Genomic DNA, 22,992 nt, shown 5'->3' on the forward strand with positions numbered 1-22,992 from the left:
AGTCATCGCTTTACGCAGTGTGCTTGGGAAACCATTAAGTTTTATAATCAAGTGGAGGCCTTTCAACCCATCTGAAAAATAGAAAGGATGTTTTGGCTGTTGAGCCTTCTTAAGGTAACATTTACAGTTTATATACATACACATTCTAGAGTACTCTTACACATTAGCCAACTATACAATTAGCAGCTGGACAACTGTAATATATTAAAAAGGAAAAGGTCAAATATTTGATGAGCCTCAGCATTGTGAATCTTTAGCCATGCTATACTTCACCCAGTTGTTGGACCGTACTGCATACTTGTTAGTCATAGGAATAAGTGATATGGCCAAGTTAAAAAAAAAACTACAATGATTCTAAAGTCCAAAGAGTTCCAAATGTACTTATTAACTATGTGACGATTAAAGCGTTTTATACCTCCCTGATACACACCCATGAACAAACAAAAGGCTAATGCTGCCTGTGTTTAAACAGGTCTTTCCTAGTTGAAAAGCTCCATTAAAGAGTAACCCCTTCAAACTAGAATTAGTTACATATTATATGAAAAGTGACAACCAAACCATTAAATGCAATAAATAAAAACACTTAAAAGTCACTATGTTCAATAAGAGATTGTAAACATAATGAACTGTCTTCCATTACCAAATTTTTTAAACTTTTTTTTTCCCTTCATGTCTCATTTAATTAAGCTCAGAGTCAAGCTTTTAGAAAATACATTTTCTTTTGTTGTGTGTAATTATTGAACTTCCACCTGGATAATGCAATGGCAGCCATAGAGCGCCAGAACGCTCACCACACATCAGCTATCAGTGGGGAGGAGAGCAGAGTAATGAAGCCAATTCATAGATGGGGATTATTAGGAGGCCATGATTGGTAATGGCCAATGGGAAATTTGGCCAGGACACCTGGCTTACACCCCTACTCTTTTCGAGAAACCTCAGAGAGTCAGGACCTCATCCGAAGGGGGCGCCTTTTTACAGTATAGCATCCCTGTCACTATACTGTGGCATTAGGACCCACATGGGCCACAGGGTGAGCACCCCCTGCTGGCCCCACTAACACCTCTTCCAGCAGCAACCTTAGTTTTTCCCAGGAGGTCTCCCATCCAGGTACTGACCAGGCTCACACCTGCTTAGGTTCAGTGGGTTGCCAGATGTGAACTGCAGGGTGACATGGGTGCTGAATATGATGAATTACATAAAACTATAGTGTTTATATATAATCTAACTGACATATCTGTTGACATATCTTGTTTCAAAAATATATATATATCATTAAAAATATTAATGATTTCACAATATCTGAGAGAAAACACTATAATATGCTACTCATGAAATTAAATGAAAATCTAAATAAACCAAATCAAAAGGTTTATATCAATAGCATCTTTGGTAATAAAAAGTAGCTTTTTAGCTTTGCAGGGGTATTGACAGGAACAATATATTAATAACGAAGAAACCTGAAAATGAGCCAACTAGATTTACACAGTAAATGTGATGGGCTAGCTGGTTTGTTGCTTTATATAGCTGGTCATGCACAGTTTACTTTTAATTGTTGTGATCAAGGTTCTGAATATTGTGACCAATGAGAATCAATGATTGATAAGTGACAAGACTGAAGTGGGGAGCTCCATCTGTACATGAGCTGCAAAGGAACAAGCGGAGATTAATTCTGTACTGAAAAGTAGAAAGAAGGGAAAACAGTTTCAGCTGTGGAGGCTGTCCTTCTATTTCTTACTTTTCAGCAAAGCATTAACCTCGACTCCCTGATGTCTCAACTCTTTATTGTTGAAGGGACTTGGCAATAAAAAAAACCTTTAAATTATGAGCGCTGTGTTTAAATATGCTGAGAGGGAAGCATAAGGCCATACTTACAAACTGTAAACCCTGATACCGCAGCAGTGGGAAACCTTTGATGTTGTAGGTGGGTTTATAAGTGCAGTCTGGTAGAACACGGCGCAGATAGGAACTGTCTATCATAGGAACTTGAGAGAAAACCACCGTAAGGGTTAAAATGTCTAGACAAAGAAAATGCTGAAGTAATCTGAAACAGAAGAACTGAAACATACAAAATCAAAATGTGAAAACAAGAAAACTGTAAACCGCAAATCTACAAATATCCGTTTTTTTTCCAGCATTTCACAAACCCAAGCCAGGAGAGTCTGCATTTTTTCAGCACAGTGTGGCTATACGAAACAATATTGTCACAATGGCATTTGGCACTTCTTGAAAGTCTCAATGTCTAAACTGCAAGTTAAACACAAGGTTTAAAATACACAGAAACCTAACAAAAACAAACCACGAGAAAATACGGACAACAAAGACATTAGATCTGTTTTCTATATTCCTGAAAATGTATTTAAATTGCCAATAATTGTGGAACTATTAAACTAGCAGGGGCTTACCTTGAAAGAACGTATCTCGGGGGTCTTCTCTGAGCATCTCTGCACCGTGACTGGTGGTTTGCTGCATCTCACTGTAGGACCGCACATGACTTGCCGTTGACTGGGGGACGTGACTCACCTCGCTCATCTTCAGAGAAGACTCATCTGCCCAGGGACAAATCAAGGAAGACAAATAATAGAGGAATGTAGCAGCCGGCACGATAAAAAAGGGTTAATTTACGTGCACAGGTTTAAAAAAAAAAAGACTAGAGTTAATACGAATCCCTTCTTTTCAACAGAATGTTAATATTTAAGAATATTTTAGTATACTTGCAGATCCAGTCAAGATTTAAAATAACATGATGAAATCAAATTGCACACGCACACTTTCAAGTGACATTAACTGGGGAGCATGCTCAGATGAACAAAGTATTAATGTCAACAGTTCCTGTGCTTACTACACAGCATGTCATTTATAACAGGGTAATTAATCTCTAAATGTCAACAATTATTTTATAAAACTGTATTGGACTGATAAGATGTATTTACTGCCCTTTTCATTTTTATATTATAAAAGTATTTGGCTATAGGAATACACAAACTTTAAAAAACAAACCTTGACATATGTAAGTGGAATTAAATTGTTATTCATTTGAAGAGAAAGCTAGAAATACCACTGTAATATTGTAAATTATGCTGGTCAAGCAGTAAGAAAAGTAGATTATAATTAAAGTTAATTTAGTAAAGATGGGCTTTTGTGAACTACCATCATTCATATCATAACATCTTTTTGGATTACTTAAAAAATAAATGAAAATTAAAAAGAAGAAAATTCAACAGACAAAATTAAAAAATATTTGATGAAGTCAAAAAAAGATGTAAAAAGATCATAATTGTTGAACACTGAACATCTGAAGACAAACCACACATGTATTTAAGATTAAGAACAAGTTTTTAAACTGAATACATTTTTAAGAAACACCTTACTAAAAAAAGGCTGGTAGTTGGCATAAACATTGTGGCCACCAAAATATTTAGCCACCTCAGTAATTTAGTTTTCCATTACAACAAAGTAGTTTAACTCAAGGCAAATGAGCAGTTGAAGTGCCAAAATACACTTAAAATTAAATGGGCAGTGTACTTTCTTAGAATTGCAGAACCTGGTCAATAAACTGACTACAAACTTACTTTTGTAGAGAGAAATATAGTTTGAATTGATGACTGTAAACTTTAAGCCAGAGTTACTGAGTCGCCACTGCAAAAAAAACAAAGAAAGGTGAAATCAAGTGTAATTGCTCCAAAAGCAAACATACTAACATTTATTTGCTTGTAAAATAATTATTTTAAGGGGACAGTTTTATTGAGAATTATCTTGTATCATATGCCCACCCAATTTGAAATTGCCAACCACTTGACATACCGTTACACCTAAAGCTTTGTATTCTAATAAAGCAGAACAGGAGCTAGACTTGCAGACATGCTCCTCCAACAAGGCCCCCTGCCAGAGCCTTTCACACAGTACAAAATCCACAGTAAATTGAAGCAGAGTTATTGCTATCTGTGAGAAGCACTGTATCTCTTCCGTATGTCACTGTAAGCTTGGAAGTGCCCAGAAAATTACAGAAGCTGAGGGGACATTGGGTAACTAATGCCCACCCTATCCCCGATTAGGAACATGACACAGGTTCCAGCCAGTGATATCTCAGCCTCTAGGTGAGCACCTTCTCTGGTTTAGTCATTCAGGACTTCATTCCTTACTGTTTTTAACTGCTCATTGAGTCTGTAAACTGCTGAAGATCATATATAATGGACAGGTCAATTTTTTTAAACAAGTGATTAATGTTGAAACATGAGATTTTTTTTCCCCCCGGCCACTCTAGGTGCATCTGCAAACCTTATGAGGCTGGGTTAAGGCTGAGATACCCCAAAATCACAACATGGTTGCAATCATTTAAAGAGAATATTTGGAGTTTGGCTAGGCTGCATCTTGCTAGTGCAACAAAGGAGAAAACATGCTTTTTTTGTCTTTTCAACGACTTGGGTCATTAAATTGATTTTCCCTTTATATTAATTATGTGCCCTTTCTTTACCTGCACTCTTTCTTGATTTGTTGTTAGATTTAAATGGTGTGAAAACAAAAACAAACTAAAAAAAACAGCTTTAAAACCCTGCTTTGCATATTGAATTCCATTACACCCCACCATAAAATGAAGCATAACGTTTTAAATTTTTTCACCTAAAAATTCTAGACTTTGTAAATAGTTGCTGTAGTGCAGCAGCATTTGTGTGTTTCCAGAAATGTCTTGTATGCTTCATCTAATGACAGTGATATTAAAAACATTTTAATGAACTACTGTGTTCAAAACCTTGAATGGCAAAGCAATACTTTATAGTCAAAGAGATAATGTTTTGAGACCACTAATCACCCTCACACGAAAAACAAATGTGTGGAAGACAAATGTATGAATTTAAAAGGCCTGGCCTCCGCTAAAATTAGTTTTTGTAAAATTTCACTGAAAAAAGGTTGTTAGGGCTTCAGATCTTTGTCACTTGCAAATTAATATTTATCTTTTTGTGTACTAACACTACAGCATTTCTCTCTGCCATTTTAAACACCAGCCACCCCCTCACCCCCAAAAAAATGTTATGCAATGTACCTTTCAAACTTGAACAAAACTGAGGTACAAAACTGTAATGCAATATTTAGCTATATTTCAAAATAAGTCTACCTCCCCAATCTGATGGAGAAATACAGAATGAATCTGATGCATAACGCCACATTATAACGGTTTTGTGGTCTGCAAAAGACACAAATGACTGACAACATGATTTAATAAAGATTATAAAACTATAAACCCAAATCTACCAACGGTGTACATTTAAAAATGTTTTTTTTTAAACAGGCTATCCCACTCCTGCTCCTTTGAGAGATATTTTTGAGTCACAAAACCAAACAACACTACCCACACACACATTTATTAATATATACAAATTTGACCTCTGTTGGCTCTACCACCTAAACAGTGGAAATCCGACCACCAGTAATTGCTGTTTTACTTGCACTGTTATTATTAACCTAACAAAAGTAAAAATATGTTTTTAGTAATATGAATTAATAATGTTGCACTGCGCAACACAGAACTTAAGGCAGTCTTCCTCCAGGATTTAACATGGTTACTGTAATATCAACCGCAGATTAAAGTTGGCAAGCAAACCTTTCCATCATCCAGGTGGATGCTGCACATTGGTGGTGGTTGAGGGGAGTTCTCATTACCTGTAAAGCGCTTTGAGTGGAGTGTCTCGAAAAGCGCTATATAAGTGTAAGCAATTATTAATTATAATTATTATTATTATTTCCCTTTTCTTTCCCCCTCTCAAGATTAAATGTTACAGGTGGTTTATCAAAGCAGGAGAAGAAACAGTCAGAGCAGGTACCATACTCAAAAAATTAACAAGTGATTTTAGCTCCTACTCAAGTATCAATTTCTGTGCTGTTCATTATTCAGCGGCTCCTGGACAAAATAAAGTTCTTCAGTTCTAGGTGACACAGCTTTTATTCAACAGCTTTGTTTTAAAGCATTTTAAGTATTGTTCACGTTACAGACTCAATTTTGAATTGCCGATAGTTTCTTTATATCTCAACTCATAGAAACAACTCCTGTATTACAGACATTTTCCTTCTGAAATTCAGTATTATCCACAGTGCTTTTATATTTTGGATAAGACCAAAGTGAATAAGAAGACAAAAGACGTTCAACAATCAACACATTCAGTAAAAAAGGATCTCCCCTTGATATTTGATGTAAATCTCATTCTTTAAATAATAACTGATAATAATGAATTACTCACAGCTACTTCCACATGGTCTGTGCCATGGTCATTCTGTTTGTGTATAACTTCAAAGTAGTACTTTTTCATTGTTTTCAGCCTAAGAGAAGAAGGAAAAAGAAATGTAGGCTAAGGACATGACTACTGTTTCTCCAGTATATAGTAAGTTTTTAACTACGGTTTTCTAAAACTCACAAACATCCAGAGTGGGGAAATAATTCAAATATTTATTTCTCTGTGACTATTGTTCAATAAAATTAAAGGTAATTTACACCAGTTATTTGCAGGGATAGCAAGGTATTTCTAAGGTATTTAAAGTAATTCCTTCCTTACTAGGTGAAGTTGTTTTTTAAATTTAATTCCCAAAAAGTGAAACTTAAGCAGCACAAACTCTGGAATCTGCTTTGCATGGTTAGGTATCAATCACTTCCTGAATCAATTTATTTAAGTATTCATTGTTCATAATGTTTTATCAGACTTTTATTGCATCTGATTTTACTTTTGCCCTGATCTGCTGGTTTGGGAATGTGAATTTCTTACTCTTGGGAAGAGTAAGAAAACTGGGGGGATTGTCAAACTGAGTCAGAAAGTCATTGGTGCTGATCTTTCGGCCCTATCCCAGTTCTATATGTCACCAGTCTTGCGTAACCTTAACCCATCCATAATCTTGCTCAATGGATGATTCTCTTACTAATGTTTATATGTATTGCTTGTTTGTGTGTGTTTTTTTATGTTGTCTGCTGCTTTAAAACAAATTGCTCCTTGGGGATATTAAAGATACTCTCTCTGTTCTATTCTGATATTTTACCATCACCCCATAGAAAACAAATGGGAAATAATACAAACTTACAGCTTTGAAGCTCCCTACTTCCCCACTTTTTATAATTGTCTGAGCTAAACTGGTGAATTGTATAGTAAGTTTTTCATTTTTCAACTCAGCCAGGACTTCTTTCAAAACTATCCTATTCTCTCAAATTTTGAGAGAAAAAGATTCCTATTCTCAGTAAGCTGTAAGTTACAAACCATGAATGAACATTTTACAGCAATTCTGCATGACAGGATTAATCCATTCTGTAACCAAGAATATTACTAATTTCTATTACACAATTCTCATACATTTATTTTCGTTTAATTCTGTTTGACATTTTCTCAATTACTGTCGTCACTTCAAATGTTTATCTCAAGGAAAAATGAAACAGACACACTTAAGAATTTCCTACTTCTTTCGAAACTATTCAAGATTTCCATTACATATTTGGCCCTAACAACAGCTTTAAATAACAGAAGCAATCTTGCACTTTAAATCTTTAAACTAAATTAAGTGATTTTCAGTATACATATTGGTTACACGAGGCTTTATTTAGCAAGGCTGCTGTGGTGTTTGACTTGCATTTTGATGTCAAGCCAAAAATTAAAAAGTAGAGTTGTTTCTGAATGTTATTTGATCTCTTGGCATTAAAAACGCTCACTTACTGCACTGGGCGAGAAATCTGACTGGTATACTTCTCATATTCCCCTGGGGCAGTCCATTCTTTGCCAGTCTGAAAGAAAACCACAGAAACACAAAGAAATAAAATGCTTTGTTATAAAACAAAGGTCCACTACCAAAGAGAAAAAAGAAAAGGGAAAAACAAAACAATTAAATTTGCAGTGGATGAATAAATTAAGAATGAGTGAATGATCACAAATAAAAAATATTGACTACTGAATGGGTTAGCTAGGAAATAAGAAGCACAGACAGAATAAAAGTGAATTTAATCATTTTGGAGACTCAAGGTCAGCAGCATTTTCCTCAATAAAGTGAAGTGTAAAACATTAAAAAGGCTGCAGTACTTTTCTTCCTTTCAGTGTGATTTGAGCTTTTTTCCCAGTCTACAAGATAGCCTGACACATGATAAGAACAAGAAAGCACGTACGAAAGGACAGCTCATGACCTCTCTCTATGACTGTGCTTTGTTTTCATGCCTTTTGAAGGGATCTTGATTGTTCTTTAACAATCACTTTGAAGAAAAGCTCCTGAATGGCCAAAGGAAGTTTCCCATGGATTTTTCAAACAAAGAGGGGCAAATAAAATCTAATTGTAGATATATGATTACTAATACATCTGTATACTGTATCATAATTACAAAAACATAAATACTCAACACCTTTAAAGATGTTTTTAAAAACTTTCACTGCATGTCTTAGCCCATTTCAGTGTGGTTTACTTGAATAAATCTGAGAACATGTGAAAACATAAAACATGTTAGCTGTCTTTATCTTATCACTAGCCTACTTCTGAATGTTGTTTATCTGAGAAAAGAGACTTTTTGATGCATTTTATGTTTTTGTAAAACCTAAAACAAAAGTATAAATATACTATTATACAAATTCATTACTTTACGAGTATGGTATTCAGTTTCAAACCATGTTCTGCTTATTACCTCTTTTACTTAACTTTAATCTTAAAAAACAAAGAATAAATAAAACAGAAAAACAGAGCAATCCCCCCCCCCCCCCCCAACACACATGCCACAATTGGTTCCCTCTCTGAAGGCCCCAACTACAAAATGAGACAGCTATGACAGAAGCACTATTCAATAAGGATTTGACCGTGTCAGCAGGAGCACTCCAAGTCTCCACCCCATTCCCCTACACACACCCTACACCACACGTACTAGACGCACGTTTTAGAAAGCTCAAAATAACTTATAGCAAGAGTGGACCGAATTCAATGATGCCAATGAGAGGGTGGAGTCTCCCACCACAATGCCAGTATTCTTTTATCTCTGGTTAAAATAGCAAACCAGATTGATTTCTGCCATTGTGGGAAACTAAAAGTAGAGTCATTTAACACTGGTTCAGAACAGGAAAAATCCTTATGTAGGATAGTGGACAAAGAAGGATAAAAGGATTCCCAAAAATTAACTACATTTGGACATTTTCAAAACGTGGAAAAAGCTGTCTTTAACACCCCCTGGGTAGGGTATAAAGGGACTACCTTTAAACAAAGCACCTATGCAATCCTTCAAAATCTGTTTTGTGGACAGATAAGATCAACTCATGCTACAATCTGTGGATCTGCATTAGACATACAGGTTCCACCAACACCATCCATAGTCAAGCATGGTGGTGGAGGCATCATGCTATGGGGATGCTTCTCCCAAACAGGGAAAGGAAAGCTTGTTAGGCAAGTAAAGGCAAATATTATCAAAAAATAACTCACGGCTGTCACTTCGACCAAAGGTACATTTCCCCCCAAACAGTGAGTTTGAACATTCAGAATTTGAGGAGGTGTCAATACATTAAATTCTCACCACAATACATCACCAAATAGATGTGGGTAAAATGTCGAGCTTTAATACACTACAAAATAAAGGACTGAATTCTGAATGTTCTATTCCCTCACTAAAAAAACAGCCATCCGGGGCCTGTGGCTGGAAGGTTGCCGGTTCAAATCCCACGGCCGGCAGAGGAATCCTACATTGTTGGGCCCCCGAGCAAGGCCCTTAACCCCAACTGCTCCAGGGGCGCTGTACAATGGCTGACCCTGCGCTCTAACCCCAAGCTTTTCTCCCGGTCTGTGTGTCTGTGTCTCACGTCACAAATTCCTAATGCAATTAATTGTATATGGCTAATAAAGTGATGTGTTATCTTATGGTAAATGTTCAAAAAGGCCAAACACTAATGTCTACCGTGATGCAGATGTACTGTATTGTCTATAAGACTTTGCACAGGATACATTAAGGATAGATGTATGGGATTCTGGATGAATGCAATCCAGATAGATTTTAGGATTTTCAGGTATTCAGAAAAACAAAGGAAGATGATTTACATTGCACTTAAATTGTGTTATCTTTAACACATTAGTTTGAGGACTAATCTGTGTCTGGGGGTGAATTACAAAACAATCGCTAAAGATGAACGAAAACAATTTTTTTTTTTACTTACTCACCTTTCCCACGAAAGCCAAGAGACTTAGATTTAATGGTTGGTCATCCGAGCTCAGCCAGAATTCAGAATTATCGTCTGAGGCCACTGCAAACTGGTACTCACCTAGAACACAGGCATTGTGATGTGTTAACTCTCATTCAGCTACTGTTTCACACTCTTGTCTGTTAAATCACATCCACTGAATCCAATAAACAGATAATCACTAGAAATAATATTCACACTACAGCCATTAAATGGAGGATTAAATAATTAAAAAATGAAACCCCATATAGGTAAAAAAAAAACATAATAAAACAAAAAATGAACATGGATACTTTGTGACTCCCAAAAGAAATGTAATGGTCTCCTGTCCAAAAACATTTAGTGAAGTCATTGTGAATAATGTGATTTAATGGAACAGCAGAATAACCTAAACAAGAGGTAGGCAACTGCAGTACAGTCCTAGGGTGTCATATGCTTCTAGTTTTCATTTCATCTCAGAGCTTAATTACTTAAAGTACACTAATTAAGTGGATAAGAAGTGAAATCATCTGTGTTTTGCAGGTGTTAAGTCAGGTGTTAATAGACAGGTACCTGTTAAATTAACAAAAAAAAGCTACCACTTGCGGATTGGAGCTGTCTTTCCCTGACCAATACCAAAAACACAAAATAAAATGCTAATCGTTACTTTAATGAAAAGTGAAAGGTATCGATTTTGTTCATTTTCATGCTGTAAACAATGCCATTTCCATTCTGGTGCAGTGAAAGGCAGACACAGACTCTACAAAAGGGTGTCCTGTTCCCTGTGGATCACATTACAGGAACAGCTGCTGCTCTGTACATATAGTACATGTGGCACCCACTGTATGAAGGCAAAAGAGCACAGGCAACAGGAGGTGGTTAAAACCCTGCCATCATTCTGACTTCATACATTAACATTATGAAGTGTTGGTAATTTTCCACTGTCACTATACGTACAGATTAGGGAGGCCAACATTCCTGAGGAAAGTTTTTAAAGTTTATTTTTTTACAATTTGTCCACCCCTTATCATCATTACATAGTAATTTCCATCTTCATGCTACTTGTTACAAGGAGCTAGATCATCTCTGAAACACAAAATTAAGACCCACAAAAAACCAAATGACCTCTTGAAAGAGCTGTAGGGCCTACCAATTTAAGATTGAGCCAAGTATTGCAATTAAATATTAGAAAAAACTTACAGGCCAAAACCTCAGGGCTAAGTACAAACTACAGAACCCCATCTAAAAACAAAACAAAAATGTGAGAACAGCAAACATCCTTCCATCCACCCACCCATTCATCTGTCACAAATTTGCTTTTCTTGGTAAGGGTCAAGGCACTCTGGAGCCTACAAGAACAGCACAGGGCACAAGCAGAGACTCTGACCACATGACTGCACCCTCCCTCCACAGGACGCCAGTTTATCACAGGGCCAAGAGAAGGGGGCAATTTAGAATACCTAGCATGTCTTAGGGAGGAGGGAGGAAACCAGAGCAAAACCGACATCAACATTGGAAGAACAAACTCCACACAGACAAATGTCTAATTTAAACCCAGAATCCTGGTGCTCTGATGCACCAGTAATAATAACAAATACTGAAAAGCAAAATTCACCACTAAATCCTTGAGTTCCAATAAAGATGGCACTTGTTCGAAGCCCATTAATTTAAAAATAAGTATAAAGTAGAACACCATAATGACCATAATGAAGTATTATTCCAAAAAAAATTCTGTTACAAAAAATAAAACTTTCAGTTTCTAAAATAGTTAAAATTAACTGTTTCTCATCACACATTTATTAAGAATTTAAAAGATGTGAAAAGCAATGCAAAAATTCTAGAGAGAACAAAAACAAAATCCTAGAGAAAATTGTCAGAGATATTACTGTTTTACAGAAATCAACTAGCTCTATTATTTGTTCCTGTGCAGCTTTTTGCAGAAATTATTACCTCTCACTATTTTATCATGGTTAACCCAATAGTGGCTAAATTATTTCCCTTATACTTTCAGAATCAAGATGGTTACAATTTGTAATTTTTTATAGGAATTACTAGTCTTACAGAGATCATAAAGGAGAACCAAACCAATTAAACTGTGGAGAAAGCTGTTTCGATCAGGCTGCAGTGGCCAGTGACCACACCTCCGCTCTGCCTGGATTGCAGAAGAGACAGCATATGCAGAGCACCTAGCTGAAGTGAGAGGTCACACCCAGGTGTCCTGGGGTATTTAAACCCTGTTCAGTCTGTCCTTGGCGATCCAGCATTGACGTTTACTCCACTTCACTTCCAAGCCATATTCTAGCTTCCCAGTGGAGCCCTTCTTGTTCTTGGGCTCTGCCTGGAGCTCTGTCCCCCAGCTGTGCTGTCAAGGGCTTCTCCAGGCTGCTGTGTGGAGAAGAGGTCGGGACCCCACTTTGGTTGAACCTCAGCAGATGACTCTCTTGGCCCAGTTTCCGGCACATCAATCTGGTCCACCCAGATGGCACGCACTGGCAAGGTTTCTGAGAAGACCCATTGAAGACTGCACACCCTGGTCATCTCGGTATTCGCTTCACCTTGTGGAGGACCACCCTGACTGGGAGTATCCTGCCTGGCTCAAGGCTCCACACCCCTCAGCATAGCTCAGGTGGCTCTCCCTGCCCTCCTTTCCTGTGTCCAATGTCTGAATCCTGTACAGTCCCAGTGTCCCGGGGAACTATTAGATATATGGGCGGCCCCTTCTCCTGGAACTGGGACACATCCACCTCAGGTTGGCCTTGCTCTTTGTCAGCCTGTCGAGCGCCCGAGGTGAAGTAAGCCGGCAGCTCTCTTCGAACTGCGATGCCCCCTTGGGTCTGTTCCCTGGTGGGGTGGCCAGGGTCGTTACAAAACCTTAAAGTTGGCGATTTATGAGATTAAGTTAACCTGCATGTTATCTATTTGGTCCATTATACTTTCAATTAACAGAATTAGGTTAAAAAAACAGCAACTCTTTAGAGGCAAAAGTAATAAAATCCTGAAAACGACTGGATCAGAGAAATGGAAAAAATTAGTTATCTTGAAACATGTGTAAAGTCACACCTTTCCTGAAACTCCTGCTCAAGAATGCTTTCTAAACACATTCACAGATTGTTCTGCATCACCCATCAGTCTAGCCATAGGAAAGGCAACAAACTCACCATCAATGTAAGGGTGAAGGTAGCCAAATATCCTGAGACCATAGTTTGTCCACCTAGGGGACACAGCCAACTTCTTCACTGTAGTTCGTGTCTGGGGGAAAAAAAAAGTGTTAATTTCAGCATTATGCAGGCTACATTCTTGCTTAAAGGGTACAATCCTTTACAAACCCTGCTAATAGAGATAAATAAGTCATGACATTAAGCAAAGTATTCACCCCCCTTGGACTTATTAAATTAAAAACTATTAAATTCAATTCAACTTTATTGTCATTAAACTTACACAGGTGCATAGTATAAGGAAAAGTGTTTCTCATTAGTCACTCAGGTGCAGTATATAAATAGGACAGAAAATAAGACAATAGACAGTTACACAATAGCAATAACAGTAACATGTTATAACATAACATAAAAAACATGTAATCAAGTAATCAAAACTGTGCAAAATTCCGCAAACAGAGAGCATTTAACAGGACAAAAACAGTGCAAGGTAATTCTTGGAACAGTGCAAAAAAAAATAGTATGGTTAATTAATAAATATTAAATATTATTATGCCTGTTACAATTTTACTGGGCTATCGAGGGGACAGTACAATTTTGGCTTACATGTGTGTGTGGTGGTGTAGGAGTACAATGGTTGTGGGTACAGGAGGATGTTAGGATAGATCATAATAAGGTGGAAGGGAGTGGGGTGTCACCAACTTGACAGCTCTGGGAAAGAAGCTATTTTGGAGTCTTGTTGTGTGCGACTAGAGTGACCAGAACCTTCTGCCAGATGGTAGGGGAACAAACAAGTTATGACTGGGGTGAGTGGGGTCAGACATAATTTTGGTGGCTTTTTTCTCCCGGTGTTGTATATTTCCTGGATGGATGGTAAGGCACTGCCGATGTGTGCCTTACGGTCGGATGCGGTGCAGTTGCCGTGCCAGACTGTGATGCAGCTGGTCAGTATGCTCTCCACCGTACATCTGTAGAAGTTGGTGAGGATCAGTGGATGTAGGTGTATTTTCTTCAGCCTTCTCAGGAAGTACAGCCGCTGTTGTGCCTTCTTGATGAGACTGGAGGTGTTCAGTGTCCATGTAAGGTCCTTAGAGATGTGAACGCCTAGGAATTTGAACTTATTCACCATCTCCACCGCAGACCCTTCTATGTAGATGGGGGAGTGAACTTTTCCTTGTCTTCTGAAGTCAACAATCAGCTCTTTGGTTTTGCTGATGTTGAGACATAGCTTGTTGGTTCAGCACCAGTCTGCGAATTGTTTTATCTCCTCCCTGTAGGCAGTCTCATCGTTGTCAGTGATCAGGCCCACGACTGTGGTATCGTCAGCATACTTGGTGATGGTGTTTCTGCTGAACTTAGCAGTACAGTCGTGGGTGAACAGGGAGTAAAGCAGTGGGCTGAGCACACAGCCTTGAGGGGCACCGGTGTTAAGGGTGAGTGTGTTGGAGGTGAGGTTGCCAATCCTGACAGTCTGGGGTCTGCTGGTGAGGAAGTCTAGGATCCAGCTGCTGAGAGTTGTATCTAAACCTAGAGCCCTGAGCTTGGTAGAAAGTTTTATGGGTATGATGGTGTTAAATGCTGAGCTAAAGTCAATGAAAAGCATTCTTGTATAGGTGTTCCTTTTATCCAGGTGGGTTAGTGTGGTGTGTAAAGCTATAGAGATTGCATCCTCTGTGGAGCGGTTTGTTGCGATAGGCAAACTGGAGAGGATCCAGTGTTTTTGGAATGCTGGCTTTAATGTGCGGAATAAGTAGTTTTTCAAAGCACTTCATTACGATGGGGGTGAGTGCAATAGGGGGGTAGTCGTTTAGGCATGTGGGGGCTGATTTTTTCGGTACTGGCACGATGGTGGTTGTCTTGAAGCAGCTAGGTACAGTGGCCTGGGCCAAGGACATGTTGAAGATTTCGGTACAGACATCAGCTATCTGCCAGGCACATGTTCTGAGTACCAGGCCAGGGATACCATCAGGTCCAGCAGCTTTATGTGTGTTCACTCAACTTAGTGATTTCCACACATCTAGCTTCGATAGTGTGGGGGGTGGGGTAGTACGGGAGTCAGTGGTCCAGGTGGTTGGTTCAGGGTTTTGAGCTTCGAAGCGTGCATAGAAGGTGTTAAGCTTGTTTGGAAGAGAGGGGTCAGTAGTGCTTACAGGGCTTGTTTTGCTCGTGTAGCTTGTGATTGTATTTATGTCTTGCCACATGCGTCATGGGTTAGTGTTGGTGTTGTAGTGGTGGTCTATCTGGGATTTGTACTGTTTCTTGGCAGATTTTATGACAGCTCTTAATTCTTTCCTAGCCCCTCTCAGTTCTTCCTCATTACCAGATTTGAGGGCTGCATCACGGGCTTTGAGCAGGGAGCAGATCTCAGTGTTCATCCAAGGTTTTTGATTCGGGAGTTTGCGTATCTTTTTAACGCTCACCACATCATCAGCACATTTGCTGATGTAGCTAGTGACAGCTGATGCATACATATCAATATCAGTGTGGGATCCATGGGAGGCTGCATCTTTGAACACACTCCAGTCTGTGCACTCAAAACAGTCCTGAAGCATTGATTCTGCCTCTTTGGTCCATGTTTTTACAGTTATAACTGGAGCCTTGGTGCGTTTGAGAAGTCGTCTGTAGGCTGGGAGTAGGAACAGGGAGATGTGGTCAGATTGTCCAAGAGGGGGGTGAGGTACTGCTTTGTAAGCACCGGGTACATTAGTATAAACAAGGTCAAGTGTGTTGTTTCCCCTGGTGGGGCAGTCAACGTGTTGGTTGTAGCTAGGCAGGACTGATTTCAGATTTCCCTGATTAAAATCACCTGCAATAATAAAAACACCATCAGGGTGTGCTGATTCTTGTTAACTAATAGCTTTGGACAGCGTTTTGACTGCTTCCTTAGCATTAGCGTTAGGAGGTATGTATACAGGAGTAATAATGACCGACGTGAATTCCCTAGGTAGGTAGAAGGGTCAGCATTTTACCATATAGAGTGATCTATGTTGATCAATGGCCAAAATGTCCAATTAAATACATTATGATTCTATATCGTTACACAACAAAATGTGAAAAAGTCCACAGAGGATGCAGACTATTGCTAGCCATTATACATAATGTAGAAATACTGTAAGAGATGACAAGATGAAAGAATCTGAAAGCAGTGGTGACAAACAAGTCATTCTTTGTCTCGTAATCCAGAGGAGGAAGACAATTGTCCAGGTGACAACTTAAGATCTTGGAATTGGAGGCTACTGGAGGTTCTGTCAGCATGTGTTGTCTATGCTAGAGATCTTTCTTTCATTAAGTACAGCATCACAGAGAAAAAAGAAGCAACTGACTGAGTGGGGCATGGACTTGATACCTCAATAATCCAGTTTCACGTTTAATGTTTTAAGACACAAAATTGACTTTTTAAACAAATGTACATTATGTCAAAGTGGTGTTCTTTTTTCCACTCCATGCAAATTTGTCTGATCTAACCACACCTGACGGATATAGACGTGTCAGATCTGACAACACCTGGCTGATAAAAATGATGTGGAAGAGATGCCTTTCATAATTACCTAAAGACAATTTTAGAACAACTCTATGCATTTCTCCAGAAAGGCATGATACTGGCTGTAATCGTGACAGAAAATTATTACATTCTCTGAGGAGAATCCTACATCTGTAAGGATAGCTGTGGCAACTATCAAATAAAACCAATAACCTAGAGCATCTGAGCATAGGCAGGTCATCTGCAGAACCAACCAATGACACTCTAACCCATGCCTGCCCTCCTCTGTCCAGCAGCTTTTGTAGGTCTCTTTAAATCTCCAGCTTCATATAGAGAAGGTAAGGCTTCAGCTTGTCCAATTAAGGCAATAATGAGTTCAATTAGGTAATTAAAGGCTTAGGTAGAACGAAAACAAGACCCCCTGGCTCTTCAGGACTGGAATCATGCACCCTTACTCCAGCCTCAACTCTAATACTAGCCTCTTTTACTGACCAGTTGTGAGCAGGCCACTGGGTATCAATAATGAATTTTCACGATCTTGCAGCTTCAGTCAGAGCACAAGAAAGTAGGTGGCATCCAGCCATGTAAAAGGAAAGAGAACAATTGAGTCTTACCTTAACACATTTTGACTTGTTAAAATTTGGACAGCTTCTAGTAAACACTTGCAATTGTCAATTCAAAATGCTAATGCTTGGACTCAATTTAGTTCTTAAATAACAAAAACAAGCATTTGCCAAAACCCAAAGCAGTGTAGCAAAAAATAAAGCATACAAAATAGTGTTTACTGAATATATCTTGCATAGCATGCAAAATGTATTATTTCAGAATGTTATGCCCAGAGACTGCTTGAGACTTCATGTACCACAGCTCTGCTAGCAGAATGGATAAACATTTGACTGATACCAGGCAGGCTCAGCCAAGCTTGGCTTCAGCATTGTGCAGCTCAAATGCACCAGAAGAAACTTTCCATCTCTTATATCTTCTCTTTCTTTGCCCCCATGTTAGGTATCTACAACAACAGGGTTAAACAGTCTTTCACCACCATCTTAGGTCTTTTGTTAGAATTAAACTATTTAACCTGCCTCTGTACTGTATATTCCACAATCTGCTCAAATTACGTTGACTCTGTTGTACCTCCCTGCATTGCTGCTTTTCCATTTTAATTAACAATATATGGTTTTATTTTACGCTCCAATCACACCTCTCAGCAATTTCAAGACAATGCACAGTAGATGAAACGATCTCCCTCCAGGGAGACAAAGAAGTTACATATTCATCACCTACACCAAGACAACTTCAAATTGCAAATTACTAGTCTGAGAACACACAAGAGTCCCTGCAGAGCAAAATAATCCTGCAGTAACAGAGAAGTGGATGCTTCCCCCAGATTTTCAAATAAATCTGGGGATAAAGGAAGAGCTCTCTTCACCAAAAGGTGAAGAATGTGAAGTGGGCTGTTGGTCACTTGGCTGATCAGTGGTTTAGAGAAAGGGGATCTGCACCACAGACACATCAATCCTGCACATCGAAAGATTCCACTGCAGAAGCGTAAATACCACCGTGCAAAAGAAAGACGGGTAGCAAGTGTACACTCCGAGGGACACTAGGAAACAGACAAATCGTGAAGGAAACCACTGATTGCAAACAACACTTCAGGAGGAACCTGAGAAGTTCCCTACAAGGAGAGCTCAGTGACAGTTCTAATTCTGGAGGAAAGGAATTAAGAGAGAGTCAAACTAACACAGAAACATTCAGGGTGTCATGGAGGGTTGGATGTACAGTTCTGGAGGTGATGTAACTGAATGCCTGTGGCAAGGACATTTTAACTGGGATGACGTCCCTCACAAGGTTAACAGAGCTCAACCTGAACTCAGACCCTAGAAGAAAATCCTACCTCTACCATCTGAAATGGTACGCAAGGATTTGGACAGCCGGGAAAGGTAAGTTACAGGCTGTGGTGTGAAATAGTGAGTGAGCTGACACACTCATGTCTTCTCACACGCACTGACTTTGCACTACTGTAAACAATTTTAAAATCAGTTCCGGCTGTACTGCAGTATATTGCACTTTGTAACTATTTACATGCTCAAGTTATCTCATGGTTTAGAGATAGCATATCACCAAGACATATCAGGTCTAAGAACATTCTGTTTGCAGTATGCTTTAAGGTGTGACTTAAGGACCATAACGAAAAGAGAAAAGGCTCTACTGTAAGTCACTGAAGGAAAGCAAATATTTCTTAATTAGGTAACTGCATCAGCATATGTCAAACCTGAAGAAGGATCCACATTCAAAACGTTGCGTTTCTTTTCTCTTTTCAGCATGGAATAAACCTTTACTTGCTCCAAATATTGCTTAGGCACACAAAAGTATACCACTATGGAAATTCTATAAAGTGTTAAAGTGTTAACTATTTACTTACACAATTAAACAATTAAAATGGAGAATTTCAAGTTCATTTTTTTAATAAGAAAGCAAGTAAAACACTGAAGCCAAGCAGTTATCATGGTCAAGTTCTAACTTTTTGTTTTTACTGGACACCACGTGGACGCCAATATTTTGACTGTAGGGTTCCAAAACATAAAAATTAAAAACGTGAGCCATTACAAAATGAACTGTGTAGGTGTGTACATTTTTGAGTGTACATGGCAGCTTGCCATTGCTTGTTCTTAATCTACAGTGATAAGAAGTTTTAAGAAAAAAAGCAGCTCTTAATATGAGGAAACTACTATTAGAATTGTGTGCAACTTATATGAAGACCTTCACACATTTCCTCACTAACATCAATTGTTTAAGATCTTGCTTGGCAGCTTGTCTACCTTGACTCATGACTGGGGATCAACCCCTTTTAGGTTTCATAAAATAAAACAAGTTACGTTTCCCTCTGCTTTGATTCTTCACATCTACATCATACAGATGTCAAACTAAGATGACCAGATGGTGATAAACAAGGACAGTTTTTCACATCAGCTTATGCACTTGAAAATTTATTAGAAAAAATATAATTAAGCATGCAGGAGAGAGACTGAATTAAACACAGAAAGATGATTAATGACTTCCCTCTATTAGGGAAAACTGTACTGCTGCACATTCCAGACTGTAAACATTTTAAAACAATTTTTGACTCTGAAACTTGTTACAAAATACATGACGAGTTAGAAACCTGATTTGAACAAAATGCACAGAAGTGCTTTAAAATTAAAAATAGGTGGCTGATTAGAAATGATAGCTACTGGACAAAAAAGACATTGAAACCAGTGACAGCAGACTGTCAGTTTGTATCTGTCTAGAACCTTTTGACTTGTGGTTTGTGGTTCTTCCAGTGTTGCTTTGTAGTGCATATAACAGCATGTCAGCTAACAGGCCCTGAAATTATATAATGTGAACTTGTCATGTCAGAAGTGTTCCTTGCTAAGGTTTAAACAAAGATGAAATCTGTTATCATCTGAGTCCGAAAAAATGTAAATTGAGCATTTGGCTAAGCAGACAGACCATTTAAAGAGCTATATATTTACATTAGTACTATTAACAAAACTTCTACCTGAGACTGATTCATTGTTCAATAATTTAAACAGAATACAAAAAATGTTTACTCTAAAATTGAAAGCCCAAAGGATTTCAATTTAAAAAGGTACAATGTTATTTTTGCTCTTCCTTGAAAATGGTACTTCAATGATTAAGATTCTACCTATTTTCACAGGAATCAGGGTGATTTACAAAGGGATCTGTCATATAAGAAAAAAACCTATGGAACTTAATGGTATCTATGGTTATTTTCAAATAACACAACTGCAATTACTTATTTTTTAACAATCTCTGTACCCTAATCAGGAATAAAGTATGCAATCATGCCTGAATTATTTTTTTTTACAAATCTTATTTAAAACATATTTAATAAGAATTAAAATTTTAGACATTGCAATATTGTGTTTCAGACAGCATAAAAATGTGGATATTTAATGTTGATATGAAGTCATCAGATTTAATAAACATGACAGAAATAATCACAAGTGCAAAGACACTGAAGGTTAAATTATTAGAAGAAGATTTGGGAATAAGTAATCAGTCACTTCTCCTATGTCTTCCAATTACAAATGAAAAAAACAGTAGTTCAATCAAATTTTAACATAAGATGGACCAAAGATATTTCATAATTTACTTTTACTGCTTTACATTAGTCTGCTCACAGTATCTGTAAAAGGTTGTCATGTGATCAAAAATAAACATGGAAAAAAGTAAATGATCACTTTTTTCCCCACTATTGTATATAGTGAAAACTACACCCCCTTATAATTTCATGGGTTAACATATTTCGACATCTGACAACGACCAAATAAATTATGCACGTCTTATTGGTCAAATATGGCAAGTATTATCTGCTATTGGGGACTTGGTGAGGACCAGGTGAAGGTCAAACATGTTAAATCATAAAATCTTAAGGGGGTGTTTCACCACACTGTACATGAGGTAGACAGAATTTAGGTGATGAGACATACAGTGGTGTGAAAAAGTGTTTGCCCCCTTCCTGATTTCTTATTTTTTTTTTGCATGTTTGTCACACTGAAATGTTTCAGATCATCAAACAAGTTGAAATATTAGACAAAGATAACACAAGTAAACACAAAATGAAGGTTTTTATTATTAAGGGAAAAAAAAAATCCAAACCTACATGGCCCTGTGTAAAAAAGTGATTGCCTCCTAAACCTGATAACTGGTTGGGCCACCCTTAGCAGCAACACCTGCAATCAAGCGTTTGTGATAACTGGCAATGAGTCTTTTACAGAGCTGTGGAGGAATTTTGGCCCACTCATCTTTGCAGAATTGTTACAATTCAGCCACATTGGAGGGTTTTCGAGCCTTAACCGCTTTTTTTAAGGTCATGCCACAACATCTCAATCGGATTCAGGTCAGGACTTTGACTAGGCCACTCCAAAGTCTTCATTTTGTTTTTCTTAAGCCATTCAGAGGTGGACTTGCTGGTGTGTTTTGGATCATTGTCCTGCTGCAGAACCCAAGTGCGCTTCAGCTTGAGCTCACGAACAGATGGCCGGACATTCTCCTTCAGGATTTTTGGTTAGACAGCTGAATTCATGGTTCCATTTACCATAGCAAGTCTTCCAGGTCCTGAAGCAGCAAAACAGCCCCAGACCATCCCACTACCACCACCATATTTTACTGTTGGTATGATGTTCCTTTTATGCCAGATGTAATGGGACACACACCTTCCAAAAAGTTCAACTTTTGTCTCGTCAGTCCACAGAGTATTTTCCCCAAAAGTCTTGGGGACCATCAAGATGTTTTCTGGCAAAACCGAGACGAGCCTTTATGTTCTTTTTGCTCAGCAGTGGTTTTCGTCTTGGAACTCTGCCATGCAGGCCATTTTTGCCTAGTCTCTTTCTTATGGTGGAGTCATGAACACTGACCTTAACTGAGGCAAGTGATGCCTGCAATTCTTTGGATGTTGTGGGGTTTTTTGTGACCTCTTGGATGAGTCCTCGCTGCACTCTTCGGGTAATTTTGGTCGGCCGGCCACTCCTGGGAAGGTTCACCACTGTTCCATGTTTTCGCCATTTGTGGATAATGGCTCTCACTGTGGTTCACTGGAGTCCCAAAGTTTTAGAAATGGCTTTATAACCTTTTCCAGACTGATAAATCTCAATTACTCTGTTTCTCATTTGTTCCTGAATTTCTTTGGATCGCAGCATGATGTCTAGCTTTTGAGGATCTTTTGGTCTACTTCACTTTGTCAGGCAGGTCCTATTTAAGTGATTTCTTGATTGAGAACAGGTGTGGCAGTAATCAGGCCTGGGTGTGGCTAGAGAAATTGAACTCAGCTTTCCAAACATGTGATAAACCACAGTTGATTTATGTTTTAACAGGGGGGGCAATCACTTTTCACACAGGGCCATGTAGGTTTGGATTTTTTTTCCCTTAATAATAAAAACTTTAATTTAAAAAGTGCATTTTGTGTTTACTTGTGTTATCTTTTTCTAATATTTCAATTTGTTTGATGATCTAAAACATTTCAGTGTGACAAACATGCAAAAAATATGAAATCAGGAAGGGGGCAAACAGTTTTTCACACCACTGTAGAACCCATAAGTTTAGAAATCTGGGTATATAAAGCACTTGTTCTTTTCTCCAAGCTACACATAACACATATAACTCTATATATAACATATAACACTATTATTAGAAGTAGTAGTAATAAGAT

At 38.2% G+C, this 22,992-nt stretch overlaps 1 protein-coding gene across 2 annotated transcripts in view; it reads right to left on the reverse strand.

The window, feature by feature from the left end:
* The window catches only part of b4galnt3b (beta-1,4-N-acetyl-galactosaminyl transferase 3b), a 91,919-nt gene that overhangs the window by 24,598 nt on the left and 44,329 nt on the right, over positions 1–22,992 (reverse strand). For both annotated transcript variants that reach the window (XM_015353256.2, XM_015353257.2), the window contains exons 4-10: positions 13,301–13,391; positions 10,144–10,244; positions 7,683–7,750; positions 6,231–6,309; positions 3,570–3,636; positions 2,403–2,546; positions 1,873–1,982 (exon numbers count right to left, since the gene is read on the reverse strand). In XM_015353256.2, the coding sequence (XP_015208742.2) occupies positions 1,873–1,982; positions 2,403–2,546; positions 3,570–3,636; positions 6,231–6,309; positions 7,683–7,750; positions 10,144–10,244; positions 13,301–13,391 (660 nt within the window). The remainder of the gene's footprint in view (positions 1–1,872; positions 1,983–2,402; positions 2,547–3,569; positions 3,637–6,230; positions 6,310–7,682; positions 7,751–10,143; positions 10,245–13,300; positions 13,392–22,992) is intronic.

This window comes from Lepisosteus oculatus, chromosome 7 (assembly GCF_040954835.1).
Source record: "Lepisosteus oculatus isolate fLepOcu1 chromosome 7, fLepOcu1.hap2, whole genome shotgun sequence".
Lineage (NCBI taxonomy): Eukaryota > Metazoa > Chordata > Actinopteri > Semionotiformes > Lepisosteidae > Lepisosteus > Lepisosteus oculatus.